Genomic DNA, 20,974 nt, shown 5'->3' with positions numbered 1-20,974 from the left:
TCGTAATTCGCGTGCTGAGCTTTCAGATACAGTTTTACGCTAAAGCCACCCACAAACCTTACCCTGGAATCCTTCCATTTAAATGAGTGGCCCAAGGAAAAGAAAGGTGGACACTGAGTGCCGGGTGTTTAAAGAAGAGTGGACAATTTGGCTCGACCTACGCGAAGTGACGTTCAGCCACATGAACATCAACATCAACCCGTCACAGATCTAGGTTAACGGACCGAAACCGCGGCTCTATCCTAAGAATTGCCACAACAAATATTACTCCAGACGATGATGCACTAGCAAAAAAAGGGAGACCAACAACACTGTTCCCACTGAAAATGAAGGGGAGTTTCTCAAGTTTGTTGTAAAAAAAAAATGCATTTTGAATATAATTGTACAAATAGCAGGGATTGAAAGTAGTGACCATTCTCATTTTCAAACAATGCATGATGCTCAAGGACATTCATGCACCACCTGTTTGCAACTAATCTTAACTTTTAAAGTTCTTAAGTTCGACTTTAAGGAAATGTTTCCCGTTTCCTCACCTCTGTCACCAGGTGTTTGTGAGTTAAAGCTCTGCTCTGACTTTCAGATATTTGTCACAGTGTTGCCGTTTTGATTTCTTTATTACTTTATTTGGGTGTATGCTTTCACTGATTCTTCAAGATGATGTATTTAGTCAGAATGTTTGCCGTTTGATGTCATTTCGCCTCATAAGTTAAACATCTTTAATAAATCTGACCTGCAGGCGCTGAAGTGATAGTTGTATTTAGTGAGACAGTTTTTGGGTGAATTTTTTTTTAATGCTGTTAATAAATGCATTTGTTTTCAAAAAGCTTTTTTGGAATATCCATGCTTTACTATCTACTAAAGACCAAAACCTTTTATGCAATGACCTTTACGTGTCATTTAGATTACTTCACACAAACACTACATCCATCTGCTCCTGGTTCACCCCCCCGGTCAAAATTTAGAACCTAAAACCCAATTAAGACACTTTACACACCTTGCCTCCAGGTTGCCATTGTAAATGAGAAAATGTTCTCAATTGGCTTACCTGGTGAAACATCGAATAAAAAAAATAAAAAATTCGGCCCGCAAGTCTAAACATTTGCCCACCCCTAGAATCTAGGGCAGGGGTCGGGAACCTTTTTGGCGGAGAAAGCCATACATGCCCATTTTTTACAAATAATTTCCCGTAAGAGCCAAACCATTTAAAAAAAAAAAGATAGGCTAGATACAACTAAATGCATGTGTTTTATTTAAGACCAATGATTTTTTGAGTGTACTAATGTATTCTTTTTAATAACGTCACTAAAAGAGCATTATCTGGCTCGCGAGCCATAGGTTCCTGACGCCTGCTCTAGGGGAACACAATGTATTAAATGCATTCGTTAGCTTCTCGCTAATGCTAGCATTAGCTTACTGGTTAACTTGACTTGTTTACAAGATGTTTTCATAAATATTGGGAGGGAATTTATTTTGTTACGAGTTATGTATGTATGGACAAGTCTGCCGTTGACATATTTTAATCATTCGAAAAGTTTGCGGCGCAAGTAAACGCTACTTTTGCTAAAAAACTACAAATATGTCCGACTTGAAAGGAAGGTGCACATCCTGCAGCCTGGAGGGAGTGGGGTGTGAAGTATCTCATTTGCATTCAAAACGGCTTGCTCTGAGCCGCACCTCAGAACAAGTAAAAAGAGAGACCTGTGATGCTATCAAAATGAGGAATTCAGAGAAAAGCATCGCTGTTCCACTTTATATAGACCACAACTGAATGAGTAAATCAAAGAATTTCACAATTTCACGTTTAAAATTTCCGCAAAACTTCACAAAATTTCGTTTTTCACCTCTAATTTAGACATTTTTCAACCGTTTCAACCCATTCCAACTTTCAACTGTTCATCTTTTGCCTACGTATTCCACAACTTCCCACTTACCAAAAATTTAAAATTTTGAAATTCATGCCAAATTCTCCAAAATTTTGTTTTCAACTCTAATTTCTACATTTTCCAATCGATTCAACCTGTTCCAACTTTCAACTGTTCATCTTTTGCCTACTTATTCCACAACTTCCCTCTTACCGAAAATTCCAAATTTTAAATTTTGAAATTCACGGCAAATTCTCCAAAGTTTTTCCCTTCTAATTTCTACATTTTTCAACCGATTCAACCCATTCCAACTTTATTCACTTTGTTCACCTTACTTTCACACCAGCTCAGTGGCCTAGTGGTAGAGTGTCCGCCTTGAGACTGGAAGGTTGTGGGTTCAAACCCCGGCCGGGTCATACCAAAGACTATAAAATTGGGACCCATTGCCTCCCTGCTTGGCACTCAGCATTAAGGGTTGGAATTGGGGGGTTAGATCACCAAATGATTCCCGAGCGCGGCACCGCTGCTGCTCACTGCTCCCTTCTCTCCCAGGGGCTGGATTAAAATCACACGTGGATGGGTTAAATGCAGACGACAAATTTCACCACACCCAGATGTGTGTTAACTTTAACTTTATGCTTACCATATTCACCCCTTTCACCCCTACTTCCACTATGCTTACCGAATTCACCACTTCACCCCCAACTTCCACAGTGTGGTGGCCATCTTGGATTGTTCCAGAAGTGCCCCAAAATGAACACGAAGTGAACCGGAAGTGCCCCAAAACAAACCGGAAGGTCCCCAAAATAAAAAGGAAGTGACCTAATATGAACAGGGAGTGAACCGGAAGGGCCCCAATTTTAACACGAAGTGAACCGGAAGTGCCCCAAATCATACCGTAAATTACCCAAATTAAACCGGAATAGCACCAAATCAAACCAGAAGTGACCGGAAGTCACCTAAATTACACAGGAAGTGACACAAATAAACCGGAAGTGACCTCAACTAAACTGGAAGTGAACCCAAACAAACCAGAAGTGCCCCAAATTAACCGGAAGTGACCTTAATTCAACCAGAAGTTCCCTAAATAAAACCAGAAGTGACCCAAATTAAACATTTGCTCTAACTTTTACCATTTTTGTCCAATTCAACCCGTTTCAACTTTAGAATTCCAAAGTGAACCTCTTAAACCCGTAGTTTTTGTTTCGTTCCAAATTTAAAAAGATTTTGGCGCAATTCTTTTTAAAATCCCCATTCCTTCTCTATGGGGCATTTCGATTCAACCCATTTCAACTTTAAACTGTTCATCTTTTTCCTTTCTATTCCACAACTTCACACTTACAAAAAATTCCACATTTTCAATTTTGAAATTCATGTCAATTGTTTCTACCTTTTGACCGATTCAACCAGTTCTAATTATGATTTTCACCTCTTATTTCTACATGTTTCAACCGATTCAACCCATTTTCCTACCTATTCCACAACTTCCCATCCATCCATCCATCCATCCATTCATCTTCTTCCGGGATCGGGTCGCGGGGGCAGCAGCTTCAGGAGGGACTCCCGGACTTCCCTCTCCCCAGCCACTTCATGTAGCTCATCCCAGGGGATCCCAAGGCGTTCCCAGGCCAGCTGAGAGACATAGCCTCTCCAGCGCTTCCTGGGTCGTCCCCGGGGTCTCCTATCGGTGGGACATGCCCGGAACACCTCCCCAGGGAGGCGACCAGGAGGCATCCTGATGAGATGCCCGAGCAACCTCATCTGCCTCTTCTCAACGGAGGAGTAGCGACTCTACTCCGAGTCTCTCCCGGATGACCGAACTTCTCACCCTATCTCTAAGGGAGAGCCCGGACATCCTGCGGAGAAAACTCATTTCGGCCGGGATCTCGTTCTTTCGGTCACGACCCATAGCTCGTGACCATAGGTGAGGGTAGGAGCGTAAATCGACCGGTAAATTGAGAGCTTTGCCTTTTGGCTCAGCCTTCTTTTTACCACGACGGACCGGTACAGAGTCCGCATTACTGCCGACGCTGCACCGATCCGCCTGTCGATCTCGCGCTCCATCCTCCCCTCACTCGTGAACAAGACCCCAAGATACTTAAACTCCTCCACTTGGGGCAGGATCTCATCCCCGATCCGGAGAGGGCATTCCACCCTTTTCCAATCGAGGACCATGGACTCGGATTTGGAGGTGCTGACACTCATCCCGACCGCTTCACACTCGGCTGCGAACCGCTCCAGTGAGAGCTGGAGATCACGGCCTGAAGAAGCCGGCATGCGATGCTGAGGTCGCCTAACAGGACACCCTCACTACCTCGGCTGCGCCTAGAAATTCGGTCCATAAAAATTATGAACAGAATCGGTGACAAAGGGCAGCCTTGGCGGAGTCCAACCCTCACTGGGAACAAATCTGGCATCGGTGATACAGGAACCGAACCGCCCTTATCAGTCTGCTCGGTACCCCGTACTCCTGAAGCACCCCCCACAGAACCTCCCGAGGGGAGGGACACGGTCGAACGCCTTCTCCAAGTCCACAAAACACATGTGGACTGGTTGGGCGAACTCCCATGCACCCTCGAGGATCCTGCTGAGGGTGAAGAGCTGGTCCACTATTCCACGGCCAGGACGAAAGCCACACTGTTCCTCCTGAATCCGAGGTTTGACCTCCCGACGGACCCTCCTCTCCAGCACCCCTGAATAGACCTTACCAGGGAGGCTGAGGAGTGTAATTCGCCTGTAATTGGAACACACCCTCCGGTCCCCCTTCTTAAAGAGGGGAACCACCACCCCAGTCTGCCAATCCAGAGGGACTGTCCCCGATGTCCACGCGAGGTTGTAGAGACGTGTCAGCCATGACAGCCCCACAACATCCAGAGCCCTTAAGAAATCCGGGCAGATCTCATCCACCCCCGGGGCCTTGCCACCGAGGAGTTTTTTAACTACCTCAGTGATTTCGACCCCAGAGATTGGAGAGTCCGCCTCAGAGTCCCCAGGCCCTGCTTCCACAATGGAAGGTGTGTAGGTGGAATTGAAGAGGTCTTCGAAGTATTCTCCCCACCGACACACGACATCCCGAGTCGAGGTCAGCAGCACGCCATCTCCACTGCAAACAGTGTTGACGTTGCACTGCTTCCCCCTCCTGAGACGCCTGATGGTGGACCAGAATTTCCTCGAAGCCGTCCGGAAGTCATTCTCCATGGCCTTGCCAAACTCCTTCCACGCCCGGGTTTTTGCCTCAGCAACCGCCGAAGCCGCGTTCCGCTTGGCCATCCGGTACCTGTCAGCTGCCTCCGGAGTCCCGCAGGCCAAAAAGCCCGATAGGACTCCTTCTTCAGCTTGACGGCATCCCTTATCCGGATTGCCGCCATGACAGGCACCAATGACCTTACGGCCACAGCTCTGGTCGGCCGCCTCAACAATGCAGGCGCGGAACAAGGTCCACTCGGACTCAATATCTCCCGCCTCCCCTGGGACGTGGGAAAAGCTCTGCCGGAGGTGGGAGTTGAAGCTCTTTCTGACAGGGGATTCCGCCAGACATTCCCAGCAGGAACGCCAGGTCGGACCGGCATCTTCCCCCACCTCCACAACTTCCCACTTACCAAAAATTCCAAATTTTCAATTTTGAAATTCACCCCAAATTCCCCAAAATTTCGTTTTACACTTCTCATTTCTACATTTCTCAAGTAATTCAACTCGTTTCAACATCATTCTGCAGCATTCCCTAAGAATGTATTCAGTTTCTTCACCTTCACGTGCAATTTCTCTAGAAATTGCATTTTCTAGTTACCGTTTTTTTCCATGTATAATGCGCCCCCATGTATAATACGCACCCTAAAAATGGCATGTCGATCCTGGAAAAAAGCCTTTACCCATGTATAATACGCACCCAAATTTTGACTCCTACTTAAGTCCGTAAACGTAAAATTATTTCAGAAAAAAGATCATCTTTGGGAACAACCGGATGTTATTCTGCCGGTCAGTATCACTGCTCATGCGCTAGCAAACTCGAAAGCGAAGAAATGTTTCGGATTTGTGGAGGGTACATTGTGACAGCAAACGAGCGGGTGATCGAGCAAGCGTCTGATACGAGAGCATTGTGTTCGTATGGAGCGTGTTTGAAGTGAACAGCAGAGAAGAAAGCGCTTCTGTAATGGCGACCTCCGTATCATATCCGGATAAAAAAAAAAAAAAGATTTTTTATTTTATTTTGTACCCATATATGTATAATGCGCACCCAAGATTTTAGGACAATAAATTAGTTAAATTTTGCGCATTATACATGGAAAAAAACGGTACTCATGCTACTTAGTGTGCTGCCAGTTGCCCAACCTTGTTTTAAGGTGTACCCTACCTCTTTTAGCTAAAATAGATTACTCTTTAATGTTGAAATCTCTATCGTAACTGGCTGAGGACTTGCGCAAACAAGAACGTTGAACGGGAACTTCTGTTATTTAAGTAGGAAACAAACCAGTCAGACAGGTTCTACAGACAACATTTTACAGACATCTTTTTTTTTAACTTAGTAGGGCAGTGCGTTTAATATCTTATTTAGGTAGGAAATAAACCAGTCAGACGGGTTCCACAGACAATATTTCACTGACATCTTTTGTTTAACTTAGTAAGGCAGCGTGTTTAATATCTCTATCAGTCAGAAAATCTTGTGAAGGTAGACCAGTTGATACAGAACAGTTTATTTCATAATGCCTATTAACTTTGGAATTTGTTAAACTTCACCTCTGCGACAAAGATGGTTTTTCCATTCTCACCGGTCTCTCTTCCGACAGATGAGGACCTCCACATCCAACAAGCTATTGTTCTCATTGAAGATGCCATTCAGGTAACCAATTTTGGTGCTTCAATAGAATAAATGAGGATGTCTGATGGACTGACTTTATTGGGTAGGAGATAGACCCTATTCAATTTTATGACCTTTGAATGCATTTTCACATTGACATGAATGACATTTGCAAAGTTTCTGTTTTTGACAAAACAATCTTTTATTGCATTAGTCTCTTATAATGTTTCTTAACATACTGTAGAACAAAGAAATTTGCAACTGCTAAGTTGGTATTCACTGAAGATATAAGATGAAAAAGTGGGTTACTTCTGTTGTCAAGGGAAACCTACTACTTTCTGAATGTAAATATTTGCTCAGTCAAAGTTATTAAAGCCCAAAGTATATTATTACCGTGTTTTTCTTACTATAAGTCGCGTTTTTTTTTCTATAGTCTGGAAGGGGGGGGGGGTGATTTATACTCAGGAGGGACTTATATGTGAAATTATTCACAAATTTTTACTTGATCATTAACACATTACTTACTTACTAGTATAGTTGATCACTTCACACGTTATTTTCACTTTAAACCGCATGACTATGGCTGTGGAATAATTGGAGCCTCACTGACAATGAGTTCCATTCATTGACTTCCAGAGTCAGGAGATTTAATGATTTGAAATGTATCATCTGAAAACGGCCTTCAAAATAAAGCACCCTAGCTCAAATCAAAGCACGGCTGAATAACATAAATAACAAAGAATTCTTAACACATAGTGTAAATATCTTTTTGGAACAGCTTTTATTATTATAACAATTTTAATAACAAGGTACAAGTGTACATACTGTAAATGTGCTTTTAGAACTGTTTTGTTATAACAATTTTTCTATAACAACTTATAACACTCTTAAATGTGTTTTTAGAACTCATTATCATAACATTTCTTTTTTATAAAATGGTGTATGCACTGCAATTGTGTGGGCACTCCCCGCCATCTGCTGACGAGTTGGCAACATTTGTGCCATAATTCCTCAATTTAAAAGTTTTATTTTGAATCTTATTTTTTTAATTTGGAAAAGAAAATCCACGATGTAGTGAAACCACAATAAATGAACCACAATGCGGCAAGAGATTACTGTAATTTCAGGGCTCGAAACTAACGATTGCCCGATTGCCCGGGGCAAGTAGCGATGGCAGACGGGCAAGTAGAATTTTTTCCTCACTTGCCCGAACTTGCCCTGCCATAATACCATGTTTTCAAGCTGTAAAAATACGATTTTGTGCATAATTTCTCGCAACTTCTGCCGCTTCTGGTCCGACATTTTGTTTTCTAGGAAGCGGTTAGTTTCTCGTGTAAGTCTGCAATACATTGATAACGGCAAAGCGCTTCGTAATTAAATGCATGCTCCCTCACTCGTCCCTGGCTCTTCTGCGCCTGCGCACCAGCAGAGCTTGTTTCCGGTTGGCGGATACGAAGGCATATGAAGGCAAAACTTATAGTGTTGTCTTTTTTATTGCAAAAATGTGTCGGGCAAGTAAAAATCCACTCCAAAAAAATTCGGGCAAGTAAAATTTTGTTTCGGGCAAGTAAAATTTTCTCCAACTTGCCCGAGGGCAACTTGGGCAAAAAATAAGCTTCGAGCCCTGAATTTGAACAGCAACTGACGACTAGTCTGACGTCAGCAGCGCACACGCGGCGTTGTTTACATAAAGAACGAAGGATTCGATCAATGGATTTAATGACGTGGAGGTACAGAGATAGTTTGATAAAATAGTTGTTTATAATTATATGGGCCTGTGGAATCATTTTAACTGCAAGTGATGACGAGTCCGACGTCAGCGGCACGACGCACACGCAGCGTTGTTTACATAAAGGACGAGGAATTTGATCGGTGGGTTTAATGATTTGGAGTGACACAGATGGTTTGATAATATTGTTGTTTATATGATAGTTATTTGATATACCGTTTTTTTCCGTGTATAGTGCGCCCCCATGTATAGTACGCACCCCTAAAAATGGCATGCTAATGCTGGAAAAAAGCTTGTACCCATGTATAATACGCACCCAATTTTTATGAATTTTTTTTTTTTTAAAAATTAATTTTTTTTTTTTTTTTTTTTTTTTTTAAGTCCCAATGATCGTCACACACGCAGGGAGGCAATGGGTCCCATTTTTATAGTCTTTGGTATAGTCTTAACTAGGCTGGATGTAATTTTTTTTGTTGGCGTTGATTTCTCCGACTGCCCATAAACGCACCACCGCGCTCCGTGCGCATGGAGCGTGTTTGAAGTGAACAGCAGAGAAGAAAGGAACAAGGCAAAGTGTTGTGAAATAAAATATTACCTGTAATACGGATTTAGGTAGAGAACTGAACTCTCGCTCTTTATATAGCTGACGTGTCTTGCTCATCCGTTCTGCGCATCTGTAATGGCGGCCTCCGTATGATACCCGGTTTGCGTGTGTGCGAGAGAGAGCGAGAGAGAGAGCGCGCGAGAGAACGCTCAACCGTAGCGCGCCGCCGACCGCCCAACTGCACCGGGCTGGTCGATTATTGTGACAGAGCCGTCGCTGAAATTTAGAAGATATTTTTAAAGTCCTGATGTACTTTCTAAAATTTAAGTGGACCTCAGTGCGCACTGCGCAGGGAGCTTAATTTGGTGCAGCGCGCCGAGCGCTCACTGTCGCATTGCTTAAAGAGCGCCTTTGTGTTTTAGGATGAACAGCAGAGACCAAAGGAACAAGGCAAAGTGTTGTGAAATAAAATATTACCTGTAATACGCATTTTGTTATTTGCTGATTGAAACTGCTAATTAAACTGTGAACTGGAACTAATAGGAAGAAAACAACTCTCGCTCTTTATATAGCTGACGTGTCTTGCGCATCCGTTCTGTGCATTTTATTTCACAACACTTTGCCTTTCTTCTCTGCTGTTCACTTCAAACACGCTCCATGCGACCGCAATGCTCTCGTATCAGACGCTTGCTCGATCACCTGCTCGTTTGCTGTCCCGTGCGCGCACGAAGCGCGGTGGTGCGTTTACGGGCAGTCGGAGAAATCAACGCCAACAAAAAAAATTACATCCAGCCTAGTTAAGACCATACCAAAGACTATAAAAATGGGACCCATTGCCTCCCTGCGTGTGTGACGATCATTGGGACTTAAAAAAAAAAAAAAAAAAAAAAAAAAAATTTTTTTTTTTTTTTTTTTTTTGTACCCATGTATAATGCGCACCCCGGATTTTAGGACAATAAATTAGTAAAATTTTGCGCACTATACACGGAAAAAAACGGTAAGTGGCTCTGACGGTAAATTCATGTGGATATTGAAATCCGCCATAATTATTATATTATCCGCATTTGTCACTAGATCAGCCACGAATTCTGATTCAAATTCATCCAGGAAACCAGAGTAAGCCCCGGCTGGATGGTAAATAACAGCAAGATAAAATGACGGTAGAGCTGTGGATCGGACAATGAGAACTTCAAATGTTTTAAATACGTTAGTCGAACGTGGCCTAAATCTAAGATCGGAATTAGAGATAAGGGCGACACCCCCACCCTTTTTACGAGAATGCGCCACATGCAAGCTCACAAAATTTGGAGGCGAGGCCTCATTAGGCGGCAGCAGTTCATTAGGTTTTAACCAGGTCTCGCAAAGACCAAAAATGTTTAGATTACCGTATTTTTCAGACTATGAATCGCGTTTTTTTTTCATAGTTTGGGTGGGGGGACGACTTATACTGAGGAGCGACTTATATGTGAATTTTATCACAAATTTTCAAAAAAAAAAAAAAAAGTGAAACCGCGATAAACGAGCCGCGATGTAGCAAGGGTTCTGACTGTCTGCTGTATGCACACTTGGCATGTGAAGTGATAAATAAAGCAATAAAGCAGACTTTGACTTTGATTACTGTAATTTGAGCTTCAAGTGACGTCAGCGGCGCGGCGGTTGTTTACATAAAGGACAAAGGGCCCCACGTACTACCGGCATCATTAGCGGCTTTGTTTGTCAATGACACGAAGGAGAGTTTGAAGGGATTTAATGATTTGGAGTGACACGGAAGGTTTGAAAAACTATTATGGCTTTTACGCACGCCCGGTCTCACTCTACGGAGCTCTCTTTCACCTCCGTGGATGGAAGTAGGGGGCCGCCGCTCGGCCGGGTGGCTGTCCGGGGACGGTGGATGGGGCTCGGACACTGCTCCTACGCACGCCCGGTCCTACTCTACGTAGGTCCCAGCCACCTCCGGGGATGGAAGTCCACGCCGCCACACGCCTGGAAGTTGACACCGGTGCTTGGGGCTGTGTGGCGGTGAACTATTTATGTTATAGTTATTTGATATATTTTATTTTGTGTACCAACCTGTACCGTAATTTTCGGACTATAAGTGGCGGGTTTTTTTCATAGTTTGGGTGGGGGGGCCGACTTATAATAAGGAGCGACTTATGTGTTTCTTTTCAAAACATTTTCAAAAAAAAAAGTGAAACCGCTATAAATGAACCGCGATGTAGCAAGGGATTACCGTCATTTGAATTTCAAGTGACGTCAGCAGCACAACGTGGCGCGGCGGTTGTTTACATAAAGAACAAAGATTGATCACGGGATGACGAAGATGACGAAGGGCCCAACATACTACCGTGATCATTAGCGGCTTTGTTTGTAAGTGACACGGAGGACCAAGAGTTTGAAGGATTTAAGGATTTGGAGTGACACAGAAGGTTTGAAAAACTATTATGGCTTTTACGCACGCCTGGTCCTACTCTACAAAGTTCTCTTTCACCTCCATGGATAGAAGTCGGGGGCCGGCGCTTGGCCGGGTGGCTGTCCAGGGACGGTGGATGGGGCTCGGACATGGCTTTTACGCACGCCCGGTCCTACTCTAAGGAGCTCTCTTTCACCTCCGTGGATGGAAGTCGAGGGCCGGCGCTCGGCCGGGTGGCGGTCCGGGGACGGTGGATAGGGCTCGGTCATGGCTTTTATGCACGCCCGGTCCTATTCTATGGAGCTCTCTTCCACTTCCGTGGCTGGAAGTCCACGCCGCCACACGCCTGGAAGGTTGTTTAGTTAAATAAAGAGCCGTTTGCCAAACCCACGTCTTTCCTTGTACTTTGTTAACGTTACTATATAGTTACGTATATACTAGATCTGTGGAATAACGACGAGGCTGACGTCAGGGCACATGCGCGGCGGTGTTGACAAAGGACGAGGAATTCGATCGATGGATTTAATGATTTAGAGTGCACAGATGGTTTGATAATATTACTGCTTAAGTACAGTTTTTTTCCATGTATAATGCACCCCTATGTATAATACGCACCCTAAAAATGGCATGTCGATGCTGGAAAAAAGCCTGTACCCATGTATAATGCGCACCCAAATTTTGACTTTTTTTTTTATTTATTTACTTTTTTTTTAATCCCAATGATCGTCACACACACATCTGGGTGTGGTGAAATTTGTCCTCTGCATTTGACCCATCCCCGTGTGATTTTGATCCATCCCCTGGGGGAGAGGGGAGCAGTGAGCAGCAGCGGCGCCGCGCTCGGGAATCATTTGGTGATCTAACCCCCCAATTCCAACCCTTAATGCTGAGTGTCAAGCAGGGAGGCAATGGGTCCCATTTTTATAGTCTTTGGTATGACCCGACCGTGTTACTTAAATCCGTAAACGTAAAATTATTTCAGAAAAAAGACCATCTTTGGGAACATCCATCCATCCATCCATTTTCTGTACCGCTTAGTCCCCACTGGGGTCGCGGGCGTGCTGGAGCCTATCCCAGCCGTCATCGGGCAGTAGGCGGGGGACACCCTGAACCGGTTGCCAGCCAATCGCAGGGCACACAGAGACAAACAACCATTTGCACTCACACTCACACCTAGGGACAATTTGGAGTGCTCAATCGGCCTACCAAGCATGTTTTTGGGATGTGGGAGGAAATCGGAGTGCCCGGAGAAAACCCATGCGGGCCCGGGGAGAACATGCAAACTCCACACAGGGAGGGCCGGAGGTGGAATCGAACCCGCACCCTCCTAACTGTGAGGCGGACGTGCTACTTTGGGAACAACCGGATGTTATTCTGCCGGTCAGTATCACTGTGCATGCAGTAGCAAACTCTATAGCGAAGAAATATGTGAGACTCTCAACGGGATCACCAATATTTGAGTGATGTTCCAGTTATTTATCACAATTATTTATTATTATAATAATATATATAATATACATAATATTTATTTATTTATTATTCACAATTGTCAAGTGATCTTTCTGGTGATTTCTTAACTAGGCTGGATGTATTTTCTTTGTTGGCGTTGATTTCTCCGACTGCCCGTAAAGGCACCACCGCGATCGGTTAGGTTAAAATGAAAAGAGAGGAAAGTGACGTGTGGACATGTGAAAAAGGCGGCTCAAAGTCAAAAGTCAGTCAAAGTCAGCTTTATTGTCATTCTCTCCACATGTCACAACACACAAAGAGACCGAAATTACGTTTTTCTCTATCCCACGGTGACGAGACACATAACACGATAGACATACAAGTACGCGACACAATATAAAAACAAGAAGGCAAAAATTCAAACAATCAATAGTAAGAGTGATCAATAAATAATAAATAAACAGATAACACAATAAATAAGAGGAGCAAAACGGAGCCAGCAAGCATAGCGCAAAAGTAAAAAACATCATAAACAAAAAGGCACAAACAATAAATAATAAGAGTAATAATAAATAATAAATAAACAGATAACACAATAAATAAGAGCCAGTGTGCATACAGACAGTACAAACAGTAAAAGTACAGGACGCTACGCAGAACGGGGGAGCGAGTTCAGGATCCTAACAGCCTGGAGTATGAAGCTGTTTGAGAGTCTGGTGGTGCGGGAGCGCAGGCTTCTGTACCTCTTCCCAAAGGGCAGAAGCTCGAACAAAGAGTGAGCGGGGTGACTCGCATCACTCACAATCGTGGTCGCCTTGCGGGTGAGATGGGATGTGTAAATGTCCTTCAAGGAGGGGAGCGAAGCACCAGCAATCTTACCAGCAGTGTTCACTATGCGCTGCAGGGCCTTCAAGTTGTAGTCAGTGCAGCCGCCACCCCAAACAGCAATACAGCTGGAGAGGACGCTCTCAATGGTGCCGCGGTAAAATGCAGTCATGACGGCCGGAGGAGCGCTCGCTCGCCTGAGTTTCCGCAGGAAGTACAGGCGGCGCTGGGCTTTCTTTGCCAGTGATGCGGTGTTGGTGGACCAGGAGAGATCCTCACTGATGTGCACCCCCAGGAACTTGGCGCTGCTCACTCTCTCCACCACAGCACCGTCGATGGTCAGCGGCAGGTGTTGGGTGTGACCCTTCCGGAAGTCCACAACAATCTCCTTGGTCTTGTCAACGTTCAGCAGGAGGTTGTTGTCCCTGCACCACGTGGTCAGAAGGTCAACCTCCAGCCTGTATTGAGTCTCGTCTCCCTTGGTTATGAGACCCACCAGAGTCATGTCGTCAGCAAACTTCACGATACGGTTGTCGCTGTAGGTTGCAGTGCAGTCATGCGTCAGGTGGGTGAAGAGCAGCGGACTGAGCACGCAGCCTTGGGGGGCCCCCGTGCTCAGCGTGATGCTGGCGGAGATTTTGTCGCCAACACGTACTACCTGTGGCCTCTGACAGAGGAAGTCCAGTAGCCAGTTGCAGAGGTAGGTACTGAGGCCCAGCGCGTCAAGTTTGCTGATGAGGCGTTGTGGCACAATGGTGTTGAAGGCAGAACTGAAGTCCACAAACAGCAATCTCACATACGAGTCCCTCCTCTCCAGGTGGGTGAGGGCCGAGTGGAGGGCAGAGCAGATGGCATCCTCAGAAGACCGCTTGGCTCGGTACGCAAACTGGAAGGGGTCAATGGTGGGGGGGAGAACGGATCGGATGTGCTCCATGACAAGCCGCTCAAAGCACTTCATGATGATGGGCGTAAGTGCCACGGGGCGGTAGTCATTGAAGCAGGACGGAGCGGGTTTCTTCGGCACAGGTACGATGGTGGCAGCTTTGAAACACGACGGGACGATGGCCTGCTGCCGGGAAGTGTTAAAGATGTCCGTGAAGACATCCGTCAGCTCACCAGCGCAGTCCTTCAGCGCCCGACCCGGGATGTTGTCAGGGCCCGCCGCCTTACGGATGTTGATGGCGGCAAGCGCCCTCCTCACGCTGTCGGCGGAGAGGCACAGGGGCAGCTCGTGTGAAGGGGGAGTGGCCTTCAGCGAGCAAGTGCTGTTCTGAGCGTCGAAGCGAGCAAAGAAGCGGTTGAGGTCATTGAGCAGACGGACGTCGCCTTCACAGCTCTGCGGCGCGGGCTTGTAATCCGTGATGGTCTGAATGCCCCGCCAAAGGCTCCGTGCGTCCCTGCTGTCCTTGAAGTGGGCGGTAATTTTGCACGAGAACGCCCTCTTTGCTTCTTTGATGCCCCGGGACAGGTCGGCCCTCGCAGTCCTCAAGCCAGCCTCATCCCCTGCTCTAAAGGCTTTGTCCCTGGCCCTCAGCAGCCTGAAGACAGCCCCTGTCAGCCATGGCTTCCGGTTAGCCCGAGTGACGATGGATTTTGAGAGAGTCACATCATCAATGCACTTCCTGATGTAGGAGGAAACAGAGTCAGTATACTCCTCAATGTCTGTCCGATCGGCGCAAGTGGCAGCCCTCCTAAACATGTCCCAGTCAGTAGAGCCAAAGCAGTCACGCAGTGCATCAGAGGCACCCTCAGGCCACACCCGTACCTGCTTGCGAACCGGCCTGGACGCTCTCACCATTTGTCTGTATGCGGGCAAAAGCATAACAGTGATATGGTCAGAAAGTCCAAGATGGGGGAGGGAGCGGCTTTGAAAGCTCCTTTATGTGAAGAGTAGACCCGGTCCAGGAAGCTGTCGCCACGCGTAGGAAAATTAACATGCTGGTGAAGCCTCGGAAAAACAGACTTCAGGTTAGCATAATTAAAATCCCCAGCGAAGATGGTGAAACCGTCAGGGTGCGCTGTCTCTTGTTCACTGACAGCCTGGTACAGTTCACTAAGAGCCGCGATCCTGTCGCCTTCGATTTTGGAAGGCGGGATGCAAACCGCGACTAGCAGAATCGCGGTAAATTCCCTTGGCAGGTAAAAAGGACGGCACTTAATGATCACGAACTCCGCCAGTGGCGAGCAGTGCTTGCATACCACTACAGAGTCCCGGCACCATTCGTCACGGATGTAGACGCATATTCCACCTCCACGAGATTTCCCCCCTTGTACAATGGCCCGGTCCGCCCGATAGCACGCTAGCCGCTCCAGATGTACGGCAGAGTCCGGAATGTTGACAGTCAACCAAGTCTCAGTGAACACGAGCACACAGCAGTCCCGCACTGTCCGGTTTGTAGATTGCAGCAGGCGAATGTAATCCATTTTGTTGTCCAGCGATCGAACATTCGCCAGAAGAATGGAAGGCACGGCCGGGCGAGCAGGGCTGGCCGCCAGCCTGGCCCGGACGCCCCCGCGTTTGCCCCTCTTCAGCCTCCTCGCACACCGCTTTCGACGCTTCCCAACCGGGGGAGGAATAGCAGACGAGCCCGGCGACGCTTCAGGACGTAGCAGTCCGAGCTCCTTTGATGTTCCCGCATCAAAGTCCAGAACTCGACAAAACTCGCTTTTGCCGATGTCAAGCAGAACCTGCCTGCCGTACTTGTAGCACGACTCAGTACGACGAGACGAACAAAAAAAACTGCCGGACAAACACTCATTAGACGGACAAAACACCGTTTGGGCGGGACAGAGAGAGGTCGCTGCGTATGCACGCGCCGCCATCTTGAAATCTGTGTGGGATCAATCTCTGTATGGGAGAGAAGTTGAAGAGGAATAAAAACACCCTTGGAAACCAAAACTTGCCCCTCGTCGTGACTCGGAGCCGCAACAAATGTTTCGGATTTGTTTAAGGTACATTGTGACAGCAAACGAGCAGGTGATCGAGCAAACGTCTGATACGAGAGCATTGTGTTCGTATGGAGCGTGTTTGAAGTGAACAGCATAGAAGAAAGGAACAAGGCAAAGTGTTGTGAAATAAAATATTACCTGTAATACGCATTTTGTTATTTGCTGATTGAAACTGCTAATTAAACTGTGAATTGAAACTAATAGGAAAAAAACTGAACTCTCGCTCTTTATATAGCTGACGTGTCTTGCGCATCCGTTCTGCGCATCTGTAATGGCGGCGTCCATATGATGTCTGGGGTCTGTGATGGAGATTAAAAAACAAACAATATTTGACAATAACACATCATCAAAGATTGCATCATCCCATCAAACGATGTGTCGTCAATTATGAATTTTACTGACTAAGTGCGTTGGGCAGGATGGCTGAATGCGATGCGCGATTGACGTGTCTTGCGCATCCGTTCTGCGCATACTGTAATGGCGGCCTCCGTATGATACCCGTGTGATATATAAAACAAACAATATTTGACAATAACACACCATCAAGGATTGCACCATCGCATCAAACGATGTGTCGTCAATTATGAATTTTACTGACTGTGTTGGGCAGGATGGCTGAATGCGATGCGCGATTGACAACAAACAAGAAGAAAGGTGATTTCAAGTTTTATTTCGAAGGAGATTTTCTTCAAAAATTGTTGTACCCATGTATAATACGCACCCAAGATTTTAGGACAATAAATTAGTTAAATTTCGCAGGGTTTACATTGCATTATACATGGAGAAAAACGATAATAGTTACTTGATATCCAACTTATATATCGTTATATGGGCCTGTGGAATATTTTGAAGTGCAAGCGCCGTCAGCGGCGCGCACCCATTGTTGACAAAGGACGATCGATGGATTTAACTGAATTGGAGTGACACAGATGGTTTTATAAACGTGTTATTTATGCAATAGTTTTTTTTAATAACTCTGACTGTTACGCCAGGACCGTTCTCAGCTCTTTGTTTGTGTTTATGTCACGTTAGCATACCTATCGTTTAGCCTGTGTTTGCTCGTTCATGTCTGTTCTTGGTGTTGGATTTTGTCGAATAAATTGCCCCTCAAAATGCGATTTATACTCCGGAGCGACTTATATATGTTTTGTTTCACTTTTTTGGGCATTTTATGGCTGATGTGACTTGTACTCCGGAGCGACTTATAGTCCGAAAATTATGGTATATGTTTTTATCGTTACAGTTCAGTAGTTCTTGGCTCGTTGAACTCTTTTGTTAACTAAAGAGCTGTTTACCAAACCCATGTCTTTCCTGGTACTTTGTTAACGCGACAATATACCGTTTTTTTCCGTGTATAATGCGCAAAATTTAACTAATTTATTGTCCTAAAATTTGGGGTGCGCATTATACATGGATACAATTTTTTATTTGTTTTTATTTTTATTTTTTTAAGAAAATCATGGTACAACAAAACCAACAAGAGGACTGACCGACAAAGTCGTGGAACAAAAAGACAGTGTGACATTACCAAAGACAGGAACAGAAACCAAACAAACATCATGACAGTAACACATGCAATGATCCGACGGTGAGCGAGGGGCAGACAGGACTTAAATACAAAACACGTTACATCGATTGAGGTGACACAGGAAGGGAGGGGCGACGCGAACAGAAACTATGGCAACCTAGACACATAGCGAAACTGGGGACGAGACATGTCAAATCTCCCTCGAAATAAAACTTGAAATCACCTTTCTTCTTGTTTGTTGTCAATCGCGCATCGCATTCAGCCATCCTGCCCAACACACTTAGTCAGTAAAATTCATAATTGACGACACATCGTTTGATGCGATGGTGCAATCCTTGATGGTGTGTTATTGTCAAATATTGTTTGTTTTTTAATCTCCATCGCGGACCGGACGTCATATCAGTATCACTGCGCATGCGCACTATGGACCAGATGCGCAGAACGGATGCGCAAGACACGTCAGCTATATAAAGAGCAATGTTCAGTTTTCTTCCTCTTAGTTTCAATTCACAGTTTAATTAGCAGTTTCAATCAGCAAATAACAAAATGCGTATTACAGGTAATATTTTATTTCACAACACTTTGCCTTGTTCCTTTTGTCTCTGCTGTTCACTTCAAACACGCTCCACATGAACGCAATGTTCTCGTATCAGACGCTTGCTCGAGCACCTGCTCGTTTGCTGTCACAATGTACCCTAGACAAATCCGAAACATTTGTTGCGGCTCCGAGTCACGACGAGGGGCAAGTTTTGGTTTCCAAGGGTGTTTTTATTCCTCTTCAACTTCTCTCCCATACAGAGCCGCCTTTTTCACATGTCTGCACGCCTTTTTTTACATGTCCGCACTGATCGCGGTGGTGCCTTTATGGGCAGTTGGAGAAATCAACGCCAACAAAAAAAATACATCCAGCCTAGTTAAGACCATACCAAAGACTATAAAAACGGGACCCATTGCCTCCCTGCGTGTGTGACGATCATTGGGACTTAAAAAAAAAAAATTGGGTGTGTATTATACATGGGTACAGGCTTTTTTCCAGCATCAACATGCCATTTTCAGGGTGCGTATTATACATGGGGGCGCATTATACACGGAAAAAAACGGTAAGTCAAATATCAATCTGTACCTGGTGGAGTCCGGTCAGTTTTTAATACAAATGCTCCTCTTTTCTCCAGGGATACACATTACCGTGGCTGGATTTTTAAGCGTGATGTTTCGGGTAATTGTGTCACCTATGACCAAGGTGCCAGAGCCAGTAGACCGAGATGGCTTAGCTATGCATCTTAACTGTCTCATCGCGGTTAGCAAGCCACTTGGGGCTAATGCTAACTGGGCTAGCGGGCTGACTACAGTCCACATCTGTGTCCGCCACATCTACTGTTATCGCACTATTCTGCTCTAGCTGCCAGACACGTCCCTCTAGCAGGGACAACCTCTCTAAGAGAAGGGTGCAGTTAGTGCACGAAGCCGAGCAAACCTCTTGATCTGCAGCCATACTTACGTGTCCGATGTTCGACGGTAGACAAACAGCCACGAAGCCTCCGCTGAGAGCCAAACAGTGACATGGTCGAAAAGGCAGGGATTGACGGTCCGCTACTTTCAACAATAGTAAAAAGTGAGTGAAAAACTAGAAAAGAATATACAAATGTAGGAATGTAGATTGTCTCTCTAGTGACGCTGCGGCGCTCTGTGGCAAACCGGAAGATTGAAAGTTGACAGTATACAATATACATAATATAATATTATATGGTCAGAATGTTTATTTGCTTTCTTCCAGTATCGGTCCATTAACCACCGGGTGGATGCAAGATCACTTCGTCTGTATCGTTGGTACTACTCAAGGATATATCAGTGGTCAGTTCAAACCTTTTTACTTTGTTCATCATCTGTCATCATAGGATAGCAACTGGTTCACTCCATTTAATTCAAACTCATTGGTTCTTTAAAACAACACTTATAACCAAATGTGCTTTACTGTTGTTGAATATTTGCTTATCCTAACCTCTTTTAAATGTGGACAATTTTCCAGTCAGTTGGCAGATCAGTTCTTCAGACACATCAGAGGGGTATTCTAGAAAGCGGGTTATGTGAAAACTCTGAGTAAGGTAACCCTGATATGAGGTAAACTCGGAGTTATCCGTTCCAGAAAGAGAGGTAACTTAAAATCCGGGTCAGTTACTGTGGTAACTTACTCTTTGAACATAACCTGCTCGCTGGCAGGTTTACCACAAGAGACCCAGAGTTTCTACATGTCTCCTCGCACACAAAGAAAGCGATTGATTATGGATTAGCTGTTCATTCAAAATCCGATCGAAGCTGCAATAATTCAAAACGCTTTACATCGCGAGAGAATCTTCCGACCCAGATTAGAAGTTTTACCATTTCTAGAAGAATATCCTAGTGTAGTTGTACACTCGCTTGTCCTGTGTGTACCATGAGTTTGACACCATGAGTTTAATTCCCCACATATGATGGTGCGCATGTGTGTGAGCATGTGACTTAAAAAAAAAACAAAACTGCATGTCTGTGAATGTGTGACTAAAAAACATCTCCAACATATCTCTACACACCGCGGACTAGCACTCACATCAGAGCAAACCTTATGCATAGCACTACATTTTTCAATTTTTTTCTGTTGGCTGAGCAGAACTTAATGTTTGTTTTAAAATAGTATTTTAAAGAGTAGACGGCTCGGTGGCGCACTGGTTAGCACGTCCGCCTCACAGTTAGGAGGCCAATCCAACAGGAGAAAAAAGGACTTAGAAGCAGGTATGATTTGCTAGTCTGTGATTGTTTAATTTAATTATTTTAAATGGACTTAGGCTATTTAACAAAGTCAATATTAATTTCAGCTAAAATATTAATTCGGGTGGCGGCTCGGTGACA

At 45.1% G+C, this 20,974-nt stretch overlaps 1 protein-coding gene across 11 annotated transcripts in view; it reads left to right on the top strand.

Moving 5' to 3' along the window:
• The window catches only part of tpcn2 (two pore segment channel 2), a 140,879-nt gene that overhangs the window by 10,008 nt on the left and 109,897 nt on the right, over positions 1-20,974 (top strand). For 6 of the 11 annotated variants that reach the window (XR_009714163.1, XM_061276386.1, XM_061276387.1 and 3 more), the window contains exons 2-3: positions 6,647-6,699; positions 19,866-19,942. Coding sequence is in view for 10 of the 11 variants with exons in the window: in XM_061276386.1 (XP_061132370.1) it covers positions 6,647-6,699; positions 19,866-19,942 (130 nt within the window). In the remaining variant the exon portion in view is untranslated. Of the gene's footprint in view, positions 1-6,281; positions 6,415-6,443; positions 6,529-6,646; positions 6,700-19,865; positions 19,943-20,974 lie in introns of those variants that run through there. The other 5 variants (XM_061276393.1, XM_061276391.1, XM_061276388.1 and 2 more) reach the window with 3 other exon arrangements.

This window comes from Syngnathus typhle, linkage group LG4 (genome assembly GCF_033458585.1).
Source record: "Syngnathus typhle isolate RoL2023-S1 ecotype Sweden linkage group LG4, RoL_Styp_1.0, whole genome shotgun sequence".
Classification (NCBI taxonomy): Eukaryota; Metazoa; Chordata; class Actinopteri; order Syngnathiformes; family Syngnathidae; genus Syngnathus; species Syngnathus typhle.
This window is presented reverse-complemented; position numbering and strand designations above follow the sequence as displayed.